Source organism: Neovison vison, chromosome 4 (genome assembly GCF_020171115.1).
Source record: "Neovison vison isolate M4711 chromosome 4, ASM_NN_V1, whole genome shotgun sequence".
NCBI classification, from domain to species: Eukaryota; Metazoa; Chordata; class Mammalia; order Carnivora; family Mustelidae; genus Neogale; species Neogale vison.
The window spans coordinates 216,488,527-216,508,881 of NC_058094.1; the positions used below are offsets into that span (position 1 = coordinate 216,488,527).

General features: G+C 45.3%; 2 protein-coding genes across 7 annotated transcripts in view; one reads left to right on the top strand and one right to left on the bottom strand.

Moving 5' to 3' along the window:
• The window catches only part of ATP6V0A4 (ATPase H+ transporting V0 subunit a4), a 75,345-nt gene extending 74,738 nt beyond the window's left edge, over positions 1 to 607 (bottom strand). For 2 of the 6 annotated variants that reach the window (XM_044246669.1, XM_044246671.1), the window contains exon 1: positions 29 to 67. The gene's annotated coding sequence lies outside the window, so the exon portion shown is untranslated. Of the gene's footprint in view, positions 1 to 28; positions 102 to 169; positions 250 to 462 lie in introns of those variants that run through there. The other 4 variants (XM_044246674.1, XM_044246670.1, XM_044246672.1 and 1 more) reach the window with 4 other exon arrangements.
• Positions 73 to 6,622, top strand: TMEM213 (transmembrane protein 213). The gene is made up of 3 exons (XM_044246677.1): positions 73 to 237; positions 4,008 to 4,079; positions 4,931 to 6,622. Exons 1-3 carry the CDS (start codon positions 81 to 83, stop codon positions 5,098 to 5,100), a joined length of 399 nt encoding a protein of 132 aa, XP_044102612.1. The 5' UTR covers positions 73 to 80; the 3' UTR covers positions 5,101 to 6,622.
• Positions 6,623 to 20,355: the final 13,733 nt, after the last annotated feature.

A 20,355-nucleotide genomic window follows, 5' to 3' on the forward strand; every position in this document is an offset into this window, starting at 1 on the left:
CTTCCCCCAAACACAAGCAGAAATTCACCTCTGACAGCCCTGCTTTCGAGCTCCTGCAGGACACGGTCCACACGGGACACATGACGCACAGCCCTCGGCGCACCTCTGCAGGGATAGTGCGGACAGACGCCTCCCTCTCCCTCTCCCTCTTCGGCATGAAGCGCCTCACCTCTGCACCCTGGGCTGCCCTGGCCCTCGGCCTGGTCTTTGCCTCCTTCCACTTGGCTTGCTTGGCAGGTAGAACTGTGGGCTTTATTCTTGGCCACGCTGGGGAGGGGGAGGGAGAAAAGGAGGAGGAGAGGGAAGGAGGGAGGAGGGAGGAAGAGGGTGGGAGGAGGGAGAGGGAAGGAGGAGGATTCTTTGGCTAGGGTTGGTCCCGCACAAAGCAAAGAGCAAACAGTTCTCACCTGAAGGATTAGACAGGAGGTGGCAGGTTGGCGTGGGGGGGTGTCTGATGTTTACCTGAGCCCCTGATCAAATGCTGGGCACCTCAGCTTGGACAGGATTAGCCACCTCGAGCAGACTTTGCCACAAAGAAAGAGGAAAAAGCAATGCACCCAGGGTCCCTCTCATCCAAGGACCGGTCTGGCCTAAAGTGACATTTTATTGGTTTGCTGCGTTTCAATGGTTCCTCCCCCATGCCCCTGGCTATTATGGTTTGCAATTCCCGCTTTGTACTCCTGATCCTGCCCTAAGGACTTGGGTCTCTCCCTTGATCCTGTGCTTCCTTTGCAACTTTCTCAAAATCCTCAGACAGGAATGCTGCCCAACACTGTCTACAATGCTCCCACCTTCCCCGAGCACAGGCGATGTTGAGCTGTTGCCCTGTCTGTTCCCAGACAAGAGGGATTGGTAGCAGCCCCTGGCTTGCTCTCTCAGGCTGGGCTCTGCACCGCATGCAGGAAGGTATTTCTCATACTCTTTTGCTCCTGGCTGTGGACTCTGGCTTTGATCTCTGCTCTGCAGCTCCTGCCCTGTCCTTGACAGACTTCCCTCTCTCAAAACCAACCCACGATGACCCCTCAGAGCTCTATCTGTCTCCCGTATCCTCACTGCCTCTCCTGTGCAGATTCAGAGCGTGAGCCCTCGTCACTCAGCCTCAGCTCAAGTCTGGCTTCCACAACTTACGAGCTGTGCAACCTTGAGCAAATCACGTAACGTCTCTGCGCCCTAGTTTTTTTATTCATACCATGAGGATGATCATAGCGCTTATATATATAGGGTTGTCCTAAAGATGAAATGAGACCACTGCATATAAAGAACTTTTAATAAATCAGCACAGGGTAAACAATGAATGTTAGCATGTTTGTTTTCTTTTCCAATACCGCTTCCCAAATAAATGTTTCATTTCTTTTGTTTGTTTACCCTCATAGTGACTTGCTCATAATGGGCTCTCAAAAAACTTGACAAATTTAATTGCACTTAATTGTTGGGTGTTTCCAGCACCCAGTACTTTGGAAGTGACCCTAAGTGGGACTAGTCCCTGACTGGCTGTGCTTATGAGGGAGGAAGATGAGGTTTAAATTCTTAGAAATTATTAACTAGACTATTCAGTTCGAATCATACAAAATCACTGATATCGAAAAAAATTTTGACCTATCGAAATGACGATTTCAAATGTTTTCACATAATACCAGCGACTGATTAAATAGGTTTTTAACCATCCACTTGCTCTAGACAGGGATGACTCCCATTCGAGGGCAGAGGGGAGATGAAAGTCAAGGCCAAGGAAGTTAAGGGAAATCAAATGTGGAGGAATCAATTTCTCAAAAACAAATAAAGACCAGGTTCTAAGCCATTTAGTTGTAAATAATTTACAGTAACAATCAGATTTTGTCAAGGTAATTACTATACTTCAGGCTGGACATTGGAGTTGCTTGGTGGGCGGGTGGCATAAAATTAGTCTGAGCAGCAATTTCATGGCTTTGGCTAAACAAGGAGTTTCTTCCCAACTTGTCCTGCGGCATGACAACAAGCTCATTTGAAGGACACGCTGCCCTAGAAGGACACGCTGCTCTAGAGTCAGTGGGGCCTTGAGAGTTTCCAAAGTACTTTTTTTTTTTTTTTTTTTTGCATCCTCAAGGAAGCTGAACAGCATATAATTAATTTCCAGAACAATTCTTTGCAATTGACCTCTTGGTCTTGACCTACCTAGACTAACACTAACTAATAAAAATTTTTTGATGATGGAAGTTGTGGGGTGTCCCGACGGGGTGAAAGCCAGCCATACCAATAGTGAGAGAATTCCCCCCAAGCAGAACAAAGGAGATAGAAGTTTACTGAGTTCACTGCAAGGGGCAGTGGGCAGGACAGCCAGGGAGAGACTGCCACGAGGTGGTGGTGAGGGGCTGTAGTTACAGGGCGGAGCGAGGGAGCGTGGGAACAGAGAAATTCCCCTGTTCCAGGGAACTGTGCCTGATTGGAATGGGTCAGGGAGGGCGGCTATTTCGAGGCTTCATGACCCTGTTTGCTTTCAGCTGGGGGTTGCTGTGGACCCTTTTGCCCTGATCAAGTTTCCAGAGCTCATGCCTGTCGTCTAAAAGCGGCCTCTACAGAAATGTTCAACGTCTGTGCTGTGTTTCCAGGATGGTCGCGTTCCGGAATGTGGTGATCCAATGTGGTAACGGAGCGCTTGACATGTGGCTAATATGATCAGGAAGTTGAATTTTTAATTCCACTTTAATAAATTTAAGTAGCTGCAAGTAGTTGCCATATTGGACAGAGCAGACCTAGATCATCCGTCTTCTCATTCTCAGTCATGAAAGGGAAAGCAGACAATGGCTTCCCGTGCTTGGGCATCTCCACGTTCATCTCCGCAGCTCCACCTCACCCCCACAGTCTGACAGAACTTTGAGAATTCCCACGAAAGTTCTTTTTGCCTTTGTGCTCTTTACTTCCTGATCAAGAGGCAACTCTAGTGGCTGCAAATCCTAGCCACCTCTGGACTTGGTTGCATAGTGTTGGATTTTTTTTGATAACCATCCACCTGAGGTATACCAGCATAATCATCAGAAGTCAAGAATCAAAGTCAGATTTCAACATTCAGTCGTTCAAATTTTTTTTTAAAGATTTTATTTATTTATTTGACAGAGATCACAAGTAGGCAGAGAGGCAGGCAGAGAGAGAGGGGGAGGCAGGCTCCCTGCTGAGCAGAGAGCCCAATGATGCGATGCGATGCGGGGCTCAATCCCAGGACCCTGGGATCATGACCCGAGCAGAAGGCAGAGGCTTTAACCCTCTGAGCCACCCAGGCGCCCCTAGTCATTCAAATTTTTTAAGGGAATTAGAGATCGTTATGAGAAGACATTGGAGCTTGTTAAGTGATCGTTCTCAAATAGATGAAAGAAACCATTTCTACACGTAGCTCTTTGCATGGGAAATCGCTAAAACAGAGTGTTTGGAAAGCTATTTGCAGCAAGCCGTCAGCCACTTGAAGGGTGAGATATGCAGGAGCTGAGCTGTGAAGCCCTGAATCCAGGAGACACGCAGATAAACCGTCTCTGAATGACAATAGCGAAAAGCAAAGGGGACTGTATTTCTTTGTTGCCATAACAACATACCACAGACTCGGTGGCTTAGACAACAGAAATTTCTTTTTTGACAGCTGTGGCGACTCCAGGTGTCAGCAGGCTTCTCACGGTGACCTCACCCAGTCTCTCCTCTGCAGGGGCACACCTGGTGTCTCTTCTTCTCCTCGCCGGACGTCAGTCATCCAGGATGGGGACCCACCCGTATGACTCCATTTAACCTTGATTTAACCTCTTTAAAGGCCCTTTCTCCACAGGCGGTCACTACCATGGGTTAGGACTTCAGTGAACTTGGACGGGACAGTTCAGTCCAGAACAGAGGGTTAGCTTTGCTGCATGAAGTCTTAAAGTACCTAGACCGGGACTTCTATAATACTTTTTTTGCAGTTATCACTGTGAGTTCACAAAAAAGATTTCAAACGCTATGCCTGGGGATGAATTTTCCTCCTGCCCGAGACCCTCTTTTGTCTTTTCTTCCAGAAACGAGGAACAGCGACAACTCAACCTTGACCACCCAGCACCCAGATCCCGGAAGCCTGGAGCAGTGCCCCAGTAAGCTTCTCCTTGCTACTGGCCTCACCCCAGAGCTGGCCCTGAATCTGGGAGGGAAATCGAAGACTGCTTGCTTTCTCTTGATGGGGGTCTGGTGGCACAGTGCCTGCCTGGCCTTCCTGTGCCCTGGTGTGGTTTGTTCATGGTCACCAGAACTTCCTGCATAGCACATTGAAAAAGCTATCTCAGCCTTGGCCTTGATGTAGGCTCACAATCTTTGGTACAGATGGCTTTCATGACCCATCCACAGCAGAGCAACCAAAGACACGTTAGAAACTTAGAAGGTGGAAAACTGTAAAAATCCGCCAGTCCAACTTCTGCCCAATGCAGGAGCTCTGTTTTGACACTCTTTGCATATTTCTGTCCATCCTCTGCTTGATTACTCCCAATGGCAAGGAGCTCAGTACTTCCTAAAGCAGGGAGCATTGTTACCCTGTGTCCAATTCATAGACAGTGTTGTTTCATTCTATGTCTGGCTCCCTTTCTGCTGCCCTCCCTGGATGACCAAATGAGTTTACCTCTGGGCATTTCCAAAGGAGGGGAACAGGTAGATAATAGGTAGAGATTAAGTTCACGGCTTTGGATTCCTTCAGACTTGGGTTTGAGTCCTGGTCTGCCATCTGAAACCTCTGGTGAGTTACCGCCTCAGCTCCTTCATGGGAATAGTCGCTGTCCCTCGCCTGGTGGGGAATGAATGAGGGAGCGTGTGGGAAGCACCTGACACAGTGTGTGGCATCCTTTAGTGAACGCTGGCTCTCCTATGACCCCGTTTGTTCTCACAAACCTCGGAGGAGGAGCTGGGTGGGCGGGTGCCGTGCACCCTGCTGTTCTTGCTCTCCCTTCCCCCCCAGACGTGGACTTCTGCCCCCAGGCGGCTCGGTGCTGCCACACCGGCGTGGACGAGTACGGCTGGATCGCGGCGGCCGTGGGCTGGAGCCTGTGGTTCCTCACCCTCATCCTGCTCTGCGTGGACAAACTGATGAAGCTCACGCCGGACGAGCCCAAGGATTTGCAAGCGTGAGGCTTAGACCCTGAGCCCCCAGCACGTGGGTCGCCACCCAACTGCGGGTCACTGCGCGGGAGGGGGGGAGGGGTGCAGCTCCAGGTGTTGTCACCTCCGCGCTGCGGTGACTTCCACAAGAGAAGGAAGAAGGAAAGGGGGATCCGAAGAAGAAAGGCCAGTGCTGCCCCCCTCCGAAATCCACAGGCGTTCGTGCGTGCAGAGCCCCGACCCTCTCTGTCTGGATCCCCTCGCCTCTCCCCAGGGCTCCCGCCCGCAGGCCGTGGGACGTGACTTTGACTTTTGTCGCACGTTCGCACGTTCTTTGAAGCTAAGCTCAGAACCTTCTCACCCCAAACAGGCCATTGTGTTCCGTCTCTCTTCTCATTCAAGGGCATCCCTGGCATTCCAAAAAGTAGGACTCGCCTTTGACCGGCCCGGCGTCCTCCCCCCGCCCCACCCCCTCGTGCACTGCTTCTCCCGCTCTTGCTCTTTCTTCAGCCTTGTCCTCCGCGGCGGTCCTGCCCCACCGTCCCCACCGGCAGCCCGGCTCTGGCCTTCCTACATCACCCCTGCCTTGCCTCAAGCCTTTTCGGTTCTGTCCTCACCACGGTCCAGCACGTCCTCCCCACGAGATCCTCCCCACGGGTCCTCCCCACGGGGTCCTCCCCAGGGCCGCCGTCAGTGCGGTGCTGTCACCCCCTGCGGACGACCTTCTGTGAAGCCTCACCCCCGCACCTCTCACAGGGCTGGCCTTCCACTCTGCTTCCTGGGTCTGTCTCCCCGCGCCTCCGGGACTAGGCCTCCAGGGACCCTGTCCTTGTCCCAACATCTCCCACTTCCTGCCGCCAGGCCCTCCGTCTCCAGATGGAAGCGCAGGCCTCAAAGTCCAGCCCAAATGCTTTCTCTCGTAGCCTTGGGGGACCCAGAGCTGGTGTTCGGGGGGCCGGGGGTGGGGCGTCTGCTAATGAGCTAATGTCTGTCCCACCAACGAATGATGAATGAATGAATGAATGAATGAATGAACGAACCAATGAGCAGGTCCTGGCCTGAGATGAATTTATGACACTCATTCCATGTAGAGAACTTCACTTTTCTAGAAAGGGTTGAAATAACCCATCTCCACGGAAGCCAGCTGGTTTGCTTCCCGCTCACCCTGCACAAGGATGTTACTGGTCGCTGGGAACATGGGGGGGAGGGGGGTGTGGGTCAGAGGAGAGGAGAGCGGGTTCATCAGAAGAAAGGAAGAACAAAATGACTCTTCTTATTATGAGATACGGCGGCCCTATGTGGCGACACGTGTATTTAGACTGAACAACCAAATAATTATGCACAAGAAAGTGAGGGGCCCCTGAAGAAGCATTTCCTAGGTTCTTTCAGAAAATCTAAGTAAAAAAAAAAAAAAAAGAAAAAGAAAAGAAAATCTAAGTAGATTTCCCCGACGGTGGGAACTGAAGGAATTTTGCCTGGCTTAGTCTGCTCTTTTCTGACTCTCCGTGGTTTAATCAATAAAATGGATGGCTTTACTGTGCCCCTGCGCTAAGTGATGGCGTGAACTAGTGTCTGCGTGACGCCCCGTGCGATGTTATGATCACACATGAGCAGGTTCTGCTTTTTTAGCTGTTTGAGAAGGGTTCCCACAGGATGTGATGGTTGAAATCCTTAGAGATGGAAAGACTCAGTAAGGACCCCCTGGGATTTAACATCTGCAAGCACTTTTGAAATAAAACAGTGTGACCTCGTGGTGAGAACATGACCTCTGAAAAGCAACAGAGAGAAGAGAAATGGAGGTTGATGGCTGGCCAATGTGAACAAAAATGAGTCACTTCACCTTGGGGAACGTCAGCTTCCTAAGTAGACAATGTAGGAATCGGACACAGCCGTGATTACAGACTCGGTTGCCAAAGTCTGGAGGGCTAGCTGGGGGTGCCGCGGGGAAGGGGTGGGCGTGAGGCCAGTCCTTGCCACCAAGGCAGCATGGCTCTTACCTCCTCCAGATACCAGACCTCCCAATAATTTCATTTGCCCTTCATTATTATTATTTAGAGAGAGGGGGTGTGGGGGAGGGGCAGAGAGGGAAAGTGGACTCCCCACCCAGGGCTCGATCTCACCACCCTGGGATCATGACCTGAGCTGAAATCAACAGGCGGACCCTTAACCAACTGAGCCACCCAGGCGCCACCCCCCCTTATTTGCTGCCATAGAAGCAGAAAGCCGGAACCTCCCCTCAGATCTGGGCAACGTGGTGAAGTTACTTAGACTACACTGAGGTGAGTAATAGTAGCTGCTGTTACTGTCACATTCAAATACAGGCCTGTTGTGAATTGCCTCCCTTTCCTCTGTACCAGAGCAAGGACAGACCAAATCCAAATAATCGCTCTTTTCTCTGAGACTAGACCGAAAGACAAGTTACGTAATTTGATGGCTAGTCTTTCCAGATGCTTCATCTCAGCTCTTCCCTCTGCATGGGATCTCATCAGTCTATCCAAGTGAAGACTTGTCAATAAATTAAAAAGGAAAACCTGAAGGGGAAAGCCAAGTACCAGCTTCCGGGGACCCAGGAACTCCCTGGTATAAAGCAGTAGGCAGGACCCACCTAACAGCAGATGTGCTTTTCGTCTAAGATTTTTGCTTTTAGTAGATGGTGTTGCCCCCAGAGGCTTGTCACAGGCTGGGTGACACAGAGTCCACACCGCTTAGGGCACCTCTGTACCAAAGTGGCCTGCATAGAAACAGAATATTAAACATTAAGGTGCGGCACAATTATCTGACTTTAAAATCTATTCCTTTTTATAGATGCATGATACCCAGCGACAAATAAATCAAATATATATTTTTTTATTAAAAATAAAATGTTAGGAGCACATGGATGGCTCAGTCAGTTAAGCGTCTGCCTTCAGCTTGGGTCATGATCCTGGGGTCCTGGGATAGAGCCCCACATCAGGCTCCCTGCTCTTTGGGAAGTATGCTTCTCCATCTGCCCCTCCCCCTGATTGTGCTCCCTCCCCCTGACCCTCTCTCTGGCAAATAAATAAATTAAATCTTTTATAAAATAAAATAGTATACCATGCAAGATTCATCAACAGCAAGTCTTAGGCTACCTTTTCCATAAAAATATGTGTAAATACATTTTTTAACTTAGAGAAATAATAATCTAGAAATGTTTTTGTTGAAGAGCAACTTTCTCTGCCTGAACCCTGGCATCTATTTTAAGATCACGTATACAGACTATGGTGTGATTGCATTGGTTTTCATGGGTGTGTGGTAGGAGGGCCTTACAGACAACCTCTGTCTGGCATCTCCTTCCAGCCTTACCTGATTGAGCCCATCCTTCACACTTTCTTCCAGAACAATCTTTCTAAGACCTAAATAAGTGATCAAGGCACTCCCCTGCCTGAAATCCTCCTGTGACTTCTGACAGCTGACAGAGTAAATCCGTACTCTTAGGATGACCCCTAAGGCCTTCTGGGATTAGATCCCCAGGTATTTCTTTAGCTTAACGTTTACATATCCTTCATGCAAACCCAGCTGTGAGTTATTTCAGTTCCTAAACATGCCAGGTCTTTTCTATCCTCCCCTTCTTTGTTCTTGCCATTCACAGGGCCTGGAACATACTCTTCCCAGGAGGCAGATTTCTCATGAGCCAAGGGAGGCTTGCACTTACTTGCATGCTCCCCCGCCCCAGGCCCACTACCTAATTTTGTATTTCTAATTCTGTATTTTTTTTTTAAGAGGGCCTTTTTAGTTGTATACATGTGAGACCCCGTAAACCTGAACCTTGTCCTTCTGCGCCCCCTTTCCTCTTCTGATTGGACTCATTTAGGTTACTGGAAGTGGTCTTTCCAGTCCGGCTGACCCTTGTCCCTGGATAGAGGGACACATGCACCACCTCAAGGGCCTGTGCTCACCTTCAGGGCAGCACAATGACAAAGTGCTTGCCCAAACTCTAGCCAAGCTCCTTTTGATCCCTCTTCTCAACCAGGCCTCAACCCTGGCCTAGAAAAACCACAGAATCTCAACAAAAACCATTTTGTCTGCCTTCTCCCCACATATTCAAAGACCTGAACGAACACTAATATAGCTTCTAACAACTCAAGGCCGCATCCCCAGGATGACCCTACTCCCACCCCCTTAAAGCACTTGCCTGACAGTGCTCAAGGCTGACAAATGGATTGACCCTTTGTTCTAACTGATGTCTGACAGTAGGCATCTGACCACCTTTTCTTAGAGCTTTTACTAAAAGGGACTTACAAGCATAAATTCTTCCTTTGACCTTTTGAAATATATGTACCTATTTCGACATCGACATATCTACCTATATATCTATCCATCCATATATCCGTTATGACCAGGATCTGGAAGCTAGTCCTTTAAAATGTAATCATCAGGAAGGACAGGATCCTAACTTTGATGACTGACAGCTGGCAGACACAGCTGGACTAATCATCAGCGAGTACACGGACCAACTTTTTGCATTTCTCACTTCCCTGACTCTATCTACTGAGCCCCAGCTCTCCCCACTCCCTTCCCCCTCTTTCCTCTGTAACACACCCAGTCACTCTGTACAAATCAAAGTTGAGTTCATTAGACCCTCTTTCCCTACTTCCCTACTATAATAGTATATTACAATTAAAATCTGTTCTTAACCACATTGGTGTGTGGCTTTTTTTTTTTTTTAATCTTTGACAATGGCGCATGTTGGAGTATAATATCTACCTAGTCTTTCTCATGGGTCTCTTAGAAGACCCATGTGTCTTTAACCTCAGATTCCTTCCGCCTTCCCAAGGCCCAGATGTGCAGCACAAACTCAGTAAACTTTTGATGAATTAGTGATTCAGACGAGACCCAAGAATGTGACCTGTGCCAACAGCCACAGTAAAGAGGTAGAACTGTGAAGACAGAGGAGGAGGCTCTTGGGAAAATTTGGTGTCTCAAGGTTGGAAAAAAAATTTAAATTATTTTTCCATAAGTTTATAATAAACATATATTTGAGTCATTTGTGGAAATGAGTAATGGGCAGGTCTACCCACCAGTTCTGTGAGGAGAGACAATGGACAAGGACGAGACTGTGTATAAAAATAGAAATTTGACCCACAATCTGCAGCAACCAGCCCAAGAAGCCAAACCACTACCTGTGTAGGAAGGTAGTCTCGGACACCAACTAGTCTAGGAAGTCAGACTACCATGTGTAGCACCCAGGCCAGGAGAGCAAACAGCTTCCATAACAATCAGCCCAAATAGCCAAAGATTTGGTGAATAACAGACAGCTTCAGTTAATTAATTTTCAGTCCTGTTTCCAAGTCTGGACCATCCAGGGAAAGTGAAATGTGTACCCCTAAGCAAGCACACAGGATGCCCCAGTCCCAGTCAGCCCACTGCAGCTGACCCCTGTCAACAGTCGTAATCAGGGCACTGGGAAGATCGGGAGCCTTCCCCCTCTTCAGCTGTGAAGCTTTCCCACTTTCCTGCCTGCCTCCCAGTGACTACCAGATGTAAGGGATGGAGGCAGACTCCCTGGCAAGAGTAGACTCTGAATGAATAGCTTTAGCTTCCTCCTTCATTTGGGTGGCCCTCCTTCATTTCCACGGTGACATTTTGTTCGACTCTTTGTTGAAACACCTGTCCTGTTCTTTATACCTTGAAGGAGATCTTTTTACCTAGGAAGTTCCTGTTACCCCATCGAAGGAAGGAAACTACCAAGAGGGATAATTATGGGCTGAACTCTGTCCCCTGCAAATGCTGATGTTGAAGTCCCCAGGACCTCAGAATGTGATCTTCTTCAGAAGTAGGGTGCTTGCTGGTATAATTACTGGTATAATTACTTAAAGTAAGTCACACTGAAATAGGGTGGGCCGCTAATCCAGTCTGTTTTTTATATAAAGGGGAGATTTGGACCTAGACTTGCCCACCAGTAGAAGAGTATGTGCTGAAGGCAGAGATCGGGGTGACATATCTACAAGCCAAGGGGTCCCAAAGATCACGAGTGACTCAGCGGACACCAGGGGAGAGGTCTGGAATGGATTCTCCCCCTCAGCGCTCAGAGAGGGCCAGCCCTGCTGACATGCGATCTCAGATTTCTAGCCACTGAGCAGTGAGACCCTCCATCTCTCTCCCTCTGTCCGTCTTAGCCACCCAGTTTGTAGCACTTGTTACAGCAACTCTAGCAAACTAATGCAGAGCATGAGTTGTTGAAAAGAGTAGTTTCAACCTGAAACAAAGTACAGCCTGTTTTCAAGCGCCTGTGATACACAGACCACAGACATGTGAGCAACTAGATAGGTACGCAGGAGGCAGTGCCCAGGGAGTGTCCAGCTACGGGAGTGTTCAGTGATTCCCCGTGCACAAGACACCCGGGCAGCCTGCCTGCCCCTCCCGGCGTCCCATCACACCACATACGACCTGCCCAAGAACAGGGCAAGAGGGTGGAGACTCTCCTTGGGAACTGCTACTTGAAGTGATGGATGCCAGCCCCTGGCTCACACACTTTCCCTGCTTCCTGCCAAGTCAGGATTCCATCCGGACTTATCTGCGTGAGAGCTGGGAGCAGGAGGGATGGGGAATGAAGCAATGCGGGCTTCTCATACTGGTCCTGGGGCAGCAGGAATCCCCTTCTGGTAAACCCTTCTAATAAGCCCATGCTGTACATACAGTCGTGCACACACTCACAGAGGGCACTCACCAGCACCTTATCCCAGCCCCACTCTGGGGGCCCCAAGCTCGCTTCCCTCCTCCACCTGCCCCCCGCCACACTGCTGAGCCTGTGTCCTCACCTGTCTCTGGATGGCAGAGAAAAGGAACATGCATTGTTTGAGAAGCTAACATGGGGGCACCCTGGAGTCCAGGGTGCACCTGATCAGGAGGGCGATGGGGTCACCAAGGCTGCTGCCGCCTGGGATCTAGAAAACTCTTCTAGGGTAGCTCAGGTTGTTCATATGTACTTGCTCCATTTTTCTTGAAGAATGGGCATCTTTTATCATTTGCACAGAGGTGTCCTAGGAGCCACCAAAACCGAAGAGTGGGGGAAAAATGACACATAAGGTAAAATACATGGTTTCCATTATTGGCTTGTCTGGTACAAATTCTCCAAAACTTTGTCTTGTACAAAAACCCCAAAACAAAACTTCGTATTGTTTTAAGCGATAGATTAAGTACAGAGAATACTCAATTATACTTCCAAGATGCTCAGATAAAATATTCTTTTGGAAACTGATTTACAAGCGAGGAAGCCATGAAAAGACATGGCGGAAACCTAAATGTGTACTACTACGGGAAAGGAAAAATATTACTACATGAAAGAAGCTCCATACTGTATGAGTCCAACCACACGACATTCTGGAAAAAGTGAAACTATGGAGACAGCGAACAGATCAGTGAACAGATTAGTGGGGAGACAAGAATGAATGGGAGGAGTCTATTTTTTGAAAAACCAATTTACAAGAATCTGGGAGAATCTTATTGCTCAAGAGAAAGGTGATAATGTATGCATCAAGTTAATACACTTGAATTTAAAATATTCAACATAGGACTACTAATGGACGGGCGCCTTCTGTATCTTATGCATTAGCACCAAACTTTAATGCCAAAATTAGCTCACCAAGTCCATTCTTAGGATCACTGAATAGATTAAAATGGTAAGTACCCATTTATTCTTAAGAGAACTGTACTCATTTATTTATGGATTTGGGGAAAATGTATGCTATATTCCCAGGGTTAGACCCAGCCTTCCTCAAAAGTTTAATTCATTCATAGCCTACATTTTCCTCCACTTTTCTGCGTGTCTGTGTGCGGAGGTAGCTCTGACTTTATCATCAGCAGCCAGTTCCATTCATGTTACTCCTCAGTCACCTTTATCCCCCCCAGGCCTCTCTCCAAGTCTCCATTCCATAAGACAACCATAGGGGTCCCTCTCTGTGCTCTTATGGATTGGGAGCAGTTATTTTAAGTTCAGTTGTTTTGAATTCACATAAACTAGATTTCATCCTGCCTCTTTGCTCACACAAGAGTAATGTTTTTCAGATCTTTGACCCTACGTCCCTATGTCCAGAGCCTCTCTAGCTGCCCACACTGTGTTCTGCATAAACCACCATGGTTCACCTCTCCCTTCTCTGGGAGATGCACTCCTAGCTGGGCTCAAGCCCCAATTCCGCCCTGCACCACCATGAAAATCCTTACCTTCTCCCATCATGGGCCTGTGAATGTATTTCCTTGGGAAATATTGCCAGATACAGTCATGCTGGGTCACAGGAGAAATATATTCTTAATTTAAGTAGTACGGGATAACTTGCTTTTTAAATTGGCATATAGATATTTCATTCAATTGTCCCAGGAATTGAAATTGACTTTTTATTATTTCTTTCTACCTGCCAGTTCAGGAGAGACATCAATCATGCCCTTATGTTTTACCCAAAGATAACACGCACAGCATTCCCACTATTAGATATTGAATTCAACTTACTGAATTCAATTTTATTTTGACTCTGAAGATAGAATTGCTATTGATTTGTATTAGAGTGAATATTTTTCTTTTTATGTGAGATTTTTAAAAGTTGGCTGTAAATACAATTCTAGGCCAGTGTGCGTTTTGCCTGATTAAAAATAAAATTTGTGGCCCCGTTACCAGATTCCTGGCTCCAATGCAGTCTTTTCACCTTCAGATATGCCAGGATCGTGCCAGGTTTAGGGAAATGCCTTATTCAAAAGAGTAATTCGGCAGTTGACTTTCTGGGAACTATGCGTGAGACCACACCACACCACAGGGGGCTTCTGTCAGAATGAATGAAAATGTACACACTACTGGTCAGTTCTGTAAGTCCACCCTAGCAATGAGAACAAACAATAGAGCAGATCCTAAAACCCAGGTTTTGTGTTAAGATGCTGAGAAAACTTTCAGGCATCATGACCTGTGAGGTTTATACAGAGGATATTTTGGTCCATTGTTATTATTTTTTAAGATTTTTAATTTTACTCATTTGAGAGAGAGAGAGAGAACATGAGAGCATGAGCAGGGGTAGGGTCAGAGAGAGAGGGAGAAGCAGACTCCACACTGAGCAGAGAGCCGGATGTGGGGCTCGATCCCAGGACCCCGGGATCATGGTCTCAGCTGAAGGCAGACGCTTAACCAACTGAGCCCCCCAGGTGCCTTTTCCCAATGTTATTCTATAAAATGCTAGAATGCCGATACCAGGGGGCCAGGTATTTTTGTAATTTAAAAAAAAATTACTTTTAATATTTTAATGTAATTTAAAGTACTGGCTGGCCCAGTCAGAAGAGCATGTGACTCTTGATCTCAGGATCATGAGTTCGAGCCCCATACTGGGTGTAGAGGTGACTTAAATCTTTTTTTTTTTTTTTTTTTTTTTTTTTATTTGAGAGAGAGAGACAGTGAGAGAGAGCACGAGCGAGGAGAAGGTCAGAGAGCGAAGCAGACTCCGCATGGAGCTGGGAGCCTGATGTGGGACTCGATCCCGGGACTCCAGGATCACGCCCTGAGCTGAAGGCAGTCGTCCAACCAACTGCGCCACCCAGGCGGATAAATAGGCTTTAAAAAAATAAAATAAGATATTTTCCACAGACTTGCTACACCATTGCAAGTGTTAAATTCTTCAGAAGACAATGACATGTCTGAGTATCTCTAATTTTCTTCCAGAGAGAGCAGCTTTCCAAGCCATCCTGGATAAAGCCCCATGGAAGGCAATCAGCTCAACAGGAGCAAACAAACCTCTCACCTTCAGGTTCCCAAGGGTAATTCCCTTAGAAGAACCCTAAGGTATGTGGGGTGGGCTGGCAGCAAGGAGCCAGGTGGACAAAATCTATGGGGCGGGAGGAATTTGCATGTAAGGCAAATCAGATCTCCACAATGGTCCAAAGGCAACAACATTAATTTTTTTTTAATCCAGAGATGTTTAAGTTAGCATTTAATGTGATTTACATGAATTACCTTTAGTGCATCTATGGGTTTCAATGAAACCCAAGGAGATAATGTAAGTTGGCTGAAGTCACATTAGTCTAAACAGCTCAGCTTGGATTAAAAACAAACAAACAAAAATCCAATCCTCTCCAGGTCTGGAGTTCTTTAAACCCTCATCACCAAGACTACCTTGGATACTGGACAATATCGTGAGTCACAAAATCAGAATTAGAAGGGATCTTAGAGGCCAGTGGGCTCCATTTCTCTCCTCTTCCCCTTCTCTCCTTCCTCGCCTCTCTCCCTCCCTCCCTTCCTTCCCTGTCTTCCCCTTCTCTCTCTCCCCCTGCCCCCGACCTCTTTCTCTCAATCACACTCACACACACTTTTTAAGAAGGATGTGTTCTTGCTCAGTGACTTCCAGTAAATGATGTTTAGCACATTATAAGAGACCCCTTTAAAGTCCATATGTAATGAAAATGTCCACAATTTATGACCTATTGCTGATAATTTGTCTCACTAAAAAAATAATCCAAAGGCAAACAAAGGTAGAAAATAGTCTGGAAAATAGTTATTTCTAATATTTTGCTATTCTACACAATGTAACATATTAGAAAAAGACCACTAACAAAAAACAGGGCTAAGGTAAGATAATATTACTGTGGGTTATTAGAGAGATATAAAATGATAACCATGAGAACTACGTGGAAACCTTTTTTTGGTCAAATTATAAAATGTTTAAAATATAAATATAGGGTGCCTGGGTGGCTCAGTCGTTTAGGCATCTGCCTTTAGCTCAGCCAATGATCCCGGGGCCCTGTGATTGAACCCTGCATTGGGCTCCCTGCTGGGCAGGGAGTCTGCTTCTCTCTCTCCCTCCTCCTGCTCATTCTCTCTTTCTCTCTCTCTCAAATAAATAAATAAAATATCACACACACACACACGTATATGTATATGTATATGTATATAGTTTTATTTTCTCAACACTGGTAAGAGGATAATAACATGTATTCTCAAAGTAGACATTAGGGATATAAATTGGCCCAGGAATTCCAAAAAATAATATAGAAGAAATCTCTTTAACTCTACTCAGACCATTCACCTCAGTAATATCACTTCTAGGAATTTATTCTAAGGAAGTAATCTGAAAGTCAGACAACTTAAACACAAAGGTATTTAGCCCACCATCATTTATAACAGCAAAGCATTAGAAACAACCAAACATTAACATTAGGGAGATGGATAGGTTATGGTAGATCCATAGAAGGAATATTATGCAGAAAAAAATACTAGCCCCTTCCACCATGGGAGGATATAATGAGAAGTCCGCAACCTGGAAGACAGAGGCACCTCACCCTACCAAGCTCACACCCTTATTTCCAACTTCCTCTTCCAAAACCAATTATGTGCTTCCTATTTAGCCAAGAATGATGAACAAATCAGCAATTTCTTTGCTGAAATGTTAAAAGAAATGGGAGTGCCAACTACAAAATTTTTAAAAGAAACAAGTGTAATTAAGTTGCTAAAGGAAAAATGATTTCAATAAAGAAATGAACTCAGGGGCGCCTGGGTGGCTCAGTGGGTTAAGCCGCTGCCTTCGGCTCAGGTCATGATCTCAGGGTCCTGGGATCGAGCCCCAAGTCCGGCTCTCTGCTCAGCAGGGAGCCTGCTTCCCCCTCTCTCTCTGCCTGCCTCTCTGCCTCCCTCTCTGCCTCCTTGTGATCTCTGTCTGTTAAATAAATAAATAAAATCTGGAAAAAAAAAACATGGAAGCTATAAGATAAACAAATGACAAATTAACACAAGAATCTGGGAAAAAAAGTCTGTATAGATATAAATTGATGGATAAAAATGAATCTTTAATGATACAAGAGAATATTTATGACTATGCTAAAGAAGGAAAACAGGAAAAAATATTGTATATATAATATACCCTTCTACTGGGTATAAGAAAAGGCATAGGGAAAAGCCTGGAAGGGAGTTCACTGAAATGTTGAGGGCTGTCTGAATATATTGCATAGTAAATTTGAACAACATGATGAGGGAATGTGTATGTCTGGGTGGCACATTTGTAATATGTATTTAATTGTGAATTAGATACACCAGGTCTTGCAATTTTTTAGTCCAACATGTAAAGAGCTTGGTACTCTGCTATAAAGTCCTTACACTACCTGTGAAGCAGTACACTGTTATTTGCAAAAGGACTTGGATTAATCATTAATGTATATTGCAAAGTCTAGGGCAACTGCTTAAAAAAGCAAAAACTTATATGCTAAGAGAGGAGAGAAATGGAATGATATAAAATGCTAATAAAACTAGAGGAGGAGAAAAAGAGTGGAAGACCAAAACACAAAACAAAACAAAAACCCCAAAACAAAGAACAAGGTCTATAGATGAAAACAGTTAAAAATAGACCAATAATCACTTCAAATGTGAATGATCTAAATACCCAAATAAGAGACAAAGACTATCAAATTGGATTAAAAAAAACAAGATCCACCTATACCTATCTACAAGAAACCTACTTTAAATATAAAGACAGATAAAAAGCAAAGGGATGGAGAAAGATATACCATGGTAACATTAAAAGCTGGAATAGCTATATTAATTTTAGAGCAGGATTCAGGGCAAGAATATTTATCAGAGATAAAGAGAAGCACTACAAAATTATAAATGATCAAATTTTCCAAGAAGACATAACAATCCTTAATGTGTACACTCTTAACAATAGAGCAACAAAATATGTGAGGCAAATACTGATAGAACCACAAGGAGAAACAGATGAATCCACTATTACAGTTGGACACTTCAACACCCCTCTACCCATAACTGACAGACCCCGCAGGCAGAAAATCAGGAAGGACATGGTTAAACTGAACAGAACCATCAATCAACTGGATTTAATTGACATTCATAGACTATTCCATTCAACAATAGCAGGCAACACATTCTTCTCAAGCCCACATGTAATATTCACAAAAATAGACCACATTCTGGACCAAAAAACACACCTTAAAAAATTTAACAGAATAAATACCACCATGTCACTCAGTCATTATGTTAGCCCAAATAACAGACACTATTAATCTGAATGTATCTTACCAGCCATTGAAAATGAACCAGAGTCCATCTTTAAGCAAGCACAATTTAAGCAAGACAATTTATCATGAAATAAAATAATGTTTTGCTACTAAAAAAAAAAAGAAAAGAAAAGAATCCCTGAACTTCTAAATCAAAACAGAGGCACCTGGGTGGCTCAGCGGGTTAAGCATCTGCTCAGGTCATGATCCCAGGAACCCCATGTCAAGCTCCCTGGTCAGAGGGGAATCTGCTTCTCTCCCCTTACCCCTCTGCATCCCCCATTCCCCTGCTCATTCTCTCTCTCTCACTCTCTCTCAAATAAATAAATAAAATGTTCAAAAAAAAAAATTTAAAAAATGGTAACATACTCAGTGGAATTTTTTTTCAGAATCAAAAATTCAATGACCTGGATCTGTGCTATGCTGTTTTTCTTCCTTTACACAATAGAATAATATCCCTGCTCTTCTGAAGGTTAATTTCTCCATTATACTCTGAATCCCAGAACCTCTCACTTCCTTCTCTGTTTTCTGTGTTATCAGTGATAACCTCCCCCACTCCGTGGGTCAACCCCATCAGCATACAACGCATTCAGTGCTGGTCACTTTAAGGTTTCTAATTAGCAAAATAAAAACACAGAGACCTAAGTAAATCAGAGTGTCAGATAAACAACAAATAATATTTTAGTATGTGTGTCCCATGCAATATTTAGGACATACCTAAACTAAAAGGAAGTATTCTTTGTTTATCTGAAATTCATCTTATGGGTGCCTGGGTGGCTCAGTGGGCTAAAGCTACTGCCTTCAGCTCAGGTCACGATCCCAGGGTCCTGGGATCAAGCCCTGCATCAGGCTCTCTGCTAAGGGGGGAGCCTGCTTCCTCCTCTCTCTCTCTCTGCCTGCTTCTCTGCCTACTTGTGATCTCTGTCTGTAAAATAAATTTTTTTAAAAAGTTTAATGAAATTTATCTTAACTGGGTTCCCTGCACTTTATTTGGCAATGCTTGTCATCTACCCTACATCCGTACCTTCCAGTTACCACCCCTTTCTCTTTTATCCCTTTTCGGCCAAGTATCTGAAAAGAATTCTCTAAATTCACTGCTCTCTCCATTCCCATCTCCTAGTCCTCTGTCAGCCTCCCTCCAAGCTAGCTTCTTTCTCCAGCATGCCACAGAAACTGCTCCTGTCAAGGTCCGCCACACCCCCATGTTGTGTATCTGTAACTCCCCATTTGGAGCAAGGGATTTGTCTGTCTTATTCCCCAGTGTATTACAAATTCCTGGTGCCTACAGTAGTATCTAGCACATAGCTGGCAGTCAATAAATCCTTGGGGATGCATTCACGCATCGGTAGTATGACCACACAGTCTAGTCCGTTTTCAGTGAATGTATTTGCTGTTCCATGAGGTTCGTGGAATTAAAATTGTTTGCTCTTATGCACAAGTGGTATACCAAGTTCTAACTGTATAAGCACATTTGTAAACCATTAAACGTTATTCATAGCTAGTCTCCCAAGACATACTAAACAATAGCCTCCCCTGCCCCCAGCCTAATGGAGAAGGGGATGGAGTGTTTTTCCATTGTACTGATTCTAGAATCTTAGAAAAGGAGTGGGTGAGCTGGAAGACCTCAGCGCCCGGACATACCCACCCTTCCGCTGGAGGCCATGTGATGGACAAGCTTATTGCCATGGGAGACAGGTTCTCACCAGGGGCCAATGGGAAGGGAGAATGGCTTTTCTGTGTGGACCTACTAAGCGTTAAGTTCCTTCTTTTAACGGGGCCAAGATCTACTTTCTACAAAATGTTAGTTCTGTCTTCTAGCATACCATAAAGCAAGTCAATCCCTGTTCTCATGATACCAGTTTGGATATTCAAAGACAGCTATGTTTCCTACAAAGCCTTCGCTGCTCACGATAAACACCTAATTTCTTCATTTCTTCCTCAAACGACATGGATTCCCATCTCTCCATTCTGGCTCCTCTTCTCCCAATCTTTCCATCCAATTCATAAGCATTCCTTTCAAAATAAGGCACCTATACTTTTCAAATAACAACCAAGGGAGATGGAAATTCTTATATTCCCTCACTGGGACAATATATTTCTATTTATAGTGTCTGGACTGATCTTTCAGATATGTGCATCACTCCTAACATGTCTGTTAACACCCTCAAATCTGTTCCTATAAAGTGTTGTTAGACCATACTCCCTTTATTCTATATGCATATTATAGATTTTTTAATCCTAGAAGTAGGACTTTAAACTTAGTAAGAATAAATGAAATTTTGATTTTTTTTT

Coding starts and splice junctions, on each gene's coding strand:
- TMEM213 (XM_044246677.1), top strand. CDS start 81: ATGACGCACAGCCCTCGGCGCACCTCTGCAGGGATAGTGCGGACAGAC. Junction 238..4,007: donor CCACTTGGCTTGCTTGGCAG/GTAGAACTGTGG, acceptor CTTTTCTTCCAG/AAACGAGGAACAGCGACAAC. Junction 4,080..4,930: donor AAGCCTGGAGCAGTGCCCCA/GTAAGCTTCTCC, acceptor CTTCCCCCCCAG/ACGTGGACTTCTGCCCCCAG.